This window comes from Cynocephalus volans, chromosome 4, assembly GCF_027409185.1.
Source record: "Cynocephalus volans isolate mCynVol1 chromosome 4, mCynVol1.pri, whole genome shotgun sequence".
NCBI lineage: Eukaryota > Metazoa > Chordata > Mammalia > Dermoptera > Cynocephalidae > Cynocephalus > Cynocephalus volans.
Window position 1 is genome coordinate 107,524,759 of NC_084463.1, and position 4,861 is coordinate 107,529,619.

General features: G+C 46.0%; 1 protein-coding gene across 1 annotated transcript; it reads left to right on the plus strand.

The window, feature by feature from the left end:
• The first annotated feature begins 1,332 nt into the window (after positions 1–1,332).
• Positions 1,333–2,532, plus strand: RBMXL2 (RBMX like 2). Its single transcript, XM_063092447.1, has one exon. The coding sequence runs from the start codon at positions 1,333–1,335 to the stop codon at positions 2,530–2,532; it is 1,200 nt and encodes a 399-aa protein (XP_062948517.1).
• The last annotated feature ends 2,329 nt before the right edge of the window (positions 2,533–4,861 follow it).

The following is a 4,861-nucleotide window of genomic DNA, read 5'->3' on the forward strand; positions in this document are numbered from 1 at the left end:
TTGTAATTCATCACACGAACTGATGTGATGCATTTAACTTTAACTTCCATTCATGCATGCTAAAATATCTTAAAACCTTAAAAGTGTCCTGGTTAGAGTAGCAAAACATCATAAAAATGACTGCTTTCACTAACTATTTCAGCTTTTTATAGCTACTGCAGTAAACCAATATAACACATATGTATACATATTATACATACACACATATAGACTTTTCATGACTAAAGTTAGCTTTTCTTTGTAACAGCGTTTAGGAAATCTATACCACTTTTTGAACAAACAGCCCCCAAATGCACTAATAAGTATATTTTATGAGTCTTAGATTTTATTTCTTAGATATTATTTCAAGCAAAGATATGCTAATTTACATTTCACACATTTCCATTTAGAGAATATCTAAGAAACAAATCTGAATCGTGTGACTTGTTCAGAGGAGCTCAGAAAGTTTTGCTTGGCTGAGGTGTGCTTCCTCTTCCGAGCAGGGGTGGTCTTTGGTTTGTTATGCACGCTCAAGTGCTACCTTGACTGGTGTCCAAGTGCTACTTTGACGAGTGTGCAAGTGCTCTCATGTTTTGCCTTTATTTTGCCCTAAAGATGACTTTCTGTGCTATACCATTATTTCAAAGGGCAGTTTGAATACTACAGAACTATGAACCCCTAGAAGGTTGAAAAATTGAAGAAAATGGTGCAAAATGAAAAAAATAGTGCGTCCGAAGAATGACTCCCTCTCCTTCCTATTCTACCAACCATTCCCCACCAACCAAGCCCACAATCGATTCTTTCTTTTCTTTGGCAAGTGCCGAAAAAATCTTATTTTGAGTGAATTTTACGTACAAACCGCATTTTAAACTTTTAAGTTATTATTTCATTTTTCAATTAATATTTGTTACGGTTTGGGTAACTTGGATCTGAATGTATGATATTTCTTCTCATTAAGAGAAATGGAAACAGAGTTTTTCCACCTAACGGCTTTTCATTGAGCGGCCGAGCTATCGGTAGTGAATTAAAGATGTTAAACCGGGGTCACACGAATAGTAGAGATTAATAGCCGAGGAAGCAGCCACAAACCGCCGACCTCCCTGCAGCGGGCTGACTTCTAGAGACAACAACCAATCACAGTTTAGTAGGAGCCCTGCCCGGCTGCGAAACCAGACCCAGGTGGTACAAACCGGAGCGTTCCGCCTGCGCAGCGGGGGGCCGTGACTGTGGTTCCGGGGCTCTGCGACGACGCGCCGCCCGACCAGTAGGAGCCGCCCTCGGCGAGCGGGCTCGAAGTCGCGACGGGTGCCGCCTCTTCGCCTCCCGCCGTCACTGACCACTCGACCGGCAGACATGGTTGAGGCGGATCGCCCGGGGAAGCTTTTCATTGGGGGGCTCAACCTCGAAACCGACGAGAAATCTCTCGAGGCCGCATTTGGCAAATATGGCCGCATCATCGAGGTGCTCCTCATGAAAGACCGAGAAACGGCCAAGTCGAGGGGCTTCGCGTTCGTCACCTTCGAAAACCCCGCAGACGCCAAGGCCGCCATTCGAGACATGAACGGCAAGTCCCTGGATGGTAAGGCCATCAAAGTGGCCCAGGCCACCAAACCGGCGTTCGAAAGCAGCCGACGGGGCCCGCCGTCGCTCTCCCGCAGCCGCGGTCGCCCGAGGGGCCTGCGCGGGGCCCGCGGGGGCGGCCCGCGGCGATCCCCTTCCCGGGGCGGTCCCGCGGATGATGGCGGCTATGCGGGGGATTTCGACCTACGGCCCTCCAGGGCCACGATGCCCATGAAGCGCGGGCCCCCGCCGCGCAGGGCCGGTCCTTCCCCGAAGAGGGCCGCGCCGTCGGGTCCGGCGCGCAGCGGCGGCGGTGGAATTCGCGGGCGGGCCCCGGCCGCGCGTGGGCGAGACGGTTACGAGGGCCCGCCGCGCCGGGAGCCGCCGCCCCCGCGCCGCGACCCGTACCTGGGCCCCCGGGAGGGTGGCTACTCGCCCCGAGACAGCTACTCGGGCCGAGACTACCCGAGCTCCCGCGACCCGCGGGATTTCGCTCCCGCGCCCAGAGAGTACACCTACCGCGATTACGGCCACTCCAGTGCCCGGGACGACGGTCCATCGAGAGGCTACGGCGACCGAGACGGCTACAGGGGTCGCGACCGTGACTACGCGGATCGCGACCGTGACTACGGGGATCATCCGAGCGGAGGCTCCTACCGAGACCCCTTCGAGAGCTACGGGGACCCGCGCAGCGCCGCTCCCGCGCGGGGCCCACCGCCATCTTACGGAGGAGGAGGCCGCTACGAGGAGTATCGGGGCTGCTCCCCCGACGCCTTCGGCGGCGGCCGCGACAGTTACGGCAGCGGCCGGAGCGACCGCTATTCGAGGGGCCGAGACCGTGTCGGCAGACCGGATCGCGGGCTCCCCGCGTCCATGGAAAGGGGGTGCCCTCCCCTGCGTGATTCCTACAGCCGATCGGGCCGCAGGGCGCCCAGGGGCGGAGGCCGCCTAGGAGGGCGCTCGGAGAGAGGAGGAGGCCGGAGCAGATATTAAGCATAGACTTGGGACCAAAATTCGTTTTCAAAGAAACTTAACGAAAAGAAGAACCCATTCTATGGTAACTACCCAAGGACTAGTACTAGGAAGAATTGTTTTTGCCTTTTGAATGTTTCCTGTTAACTTCTTCTCCATAATTTTTTTGCTTTGGGGAGGAAAAAGTTAAAACTCGTTTAATTTCGTTTTGGAATTGTTAACGTTTCTTTCAACAAGCTCATGTTAAAAGTCTAAGACGAACCTGCGTACTAGTCTTCTTACATTTCCAAGTAGAAATTTTCCTAAAGGCTTCTTCCCTTCTAAATTTTCCTGATAAATGAGGCAAACAGTTCTAAGATCTTTCACAAACATCTCCCCACCTAAAATGGAAAAATGGATCATTCTGCCCATTTCAAATCAACTAAATTTTTGAGGGGGAGAGTGGGAGGGATTGGTCTTTGCTACTCTTAAGATTTCAGGTGTCTTTCAAAGTGAATCTCAGTGTTCCCAGCATTAAAAGCCAACAACAGCAACAAAAACCTTTTAGATCACATATTTACGTAAAGAAAGTTCTATTCACTTGCTAAAACTTAAAAAGCAAATGGATAATGCTGGCCATATTTTGCCTTTTTGCTTTTTCTTTGGGAATCTGCAGAATCTCCTTCCCCTCAGTTCTCAAAATACCTTTCATTTGTTTCAAACACCGATGGAATACTAAATTAAAAATTTGGCCAACAACCACAAACCACAGAGCTGCAAAAAACAAAACAAAATTCAAAAAAAAAAAAAAAAAAAACCCAGAACATCAATTGGTAGCATTCATTTTCACTACCAACAAATTATTTTAAAAAAAACAAGTAGAAAATACACCAATGGTGGATTTAGGGATCATAATGGCTTCTATTCAAAGCTACTTGCACTTGGCTGTACAGCCAGCTACTGGCTCCTGTGGAGAGAATTGGGCGTGTTCCCCTAGGGGTGAAGGAATCTAATGTGAACAGCTTCAGAGCTCAGAAGCAGAGGTCAGAGAATTCCTGAAAGAGCTTGTCATTTCGACCTCTAAGGATCTCAAACTGGTATGAAGGGGCTGGCTGGGTCTTTCTGTCCACAAAAGGCCAGGGGATGGTTGAGTGTTCCCTATTCTTAAGGTGGGGAGAAGGGCTTGAGAGAGAAAGATCAGAGAGTCTTCCTCCAGGATGTTTCAGGAGGGACATAACAGTCATCTCTTTTCACCACAAGATTAGGGCAAGAGACACTTTTTTCATTCAGCACCTGTGGAATTCTCCAACTTACCTGAGAGGAAGGTAATTGTACAGCTTATTTTAGCATCCAGAGAAAAAATGATCAGTTTAAACTATTAAGACCCATGTTCAGTGTAATAAGTGCTGGAGGAAACAGATGAACACTTGAACAACAAAAAAAGTACTTAAAGAGATCTGAATGCAACACACTAACATACACAACTCTAAAGACATGACTTTTTGACAAAATAATTATGTGAATTACAGGAAAGGCCACACTAGCAGCCCTGAAGATCAAATGCAAAAAATAGCTAAAAAATATCCAAGAATTTATCTAGCAAAAACGTGTAAGACCTTAATGGAAAATTTTTAATCTTTGTTAGAAGACATAAAAGAAGAACTGATAAATGGAGTTTCATATGTTCATGGTTGGGAAGACTTTATCATTACTATTCTCAACCTCACCAAATTAATTTGGAAAAACAATACAACTTCAAATGAAGTCACAACATGATTTTTTCTCACACAGCTCCCCTCCCCTCTTTCCTAATAACACCATTTATTTGTGTTGATCAACGATGGAATACTAAATAAAAGATTTGTTAAACCAACCACAAAACAAAAAAAAAATTGATAGCTTCATTTCACCACCAACAAATTGTTAAGAAATAGGTATTCTAAAAAAATAAAAGATACTAATGGGAGATTGTAGCTAATCTTATAATGCATATGGTGAATGAACGGCCAAAGCAATGAAAAGCCAAAGCAATTGTGGAAAACAATAATTAGGAAGAACTCGCCCTACCAGATATCAAGACTTAACGACAAAGGTTTACTAATTTAAACTGTGTGATATCGACAAGGATAGACAGACCAGTAAACCAAAATCATGAGTCTAGAAACAGCCCACTTGTATATGAAAACATATGACAGAGGTAGCTTTAAAAATCACTGGTGTAAAATGGACTTTAAAAAAAAAATGACTATCTTTTTGCAAAAAAAAAAAAATGAGGTTCTCTAACAGCATACACAAAAATATAGTCTAAATGGTTTGAAAGTGTAAATGTGAAGAGGAAGTTTTTTAAACACTTAGAAGAAAATAAAGAAGA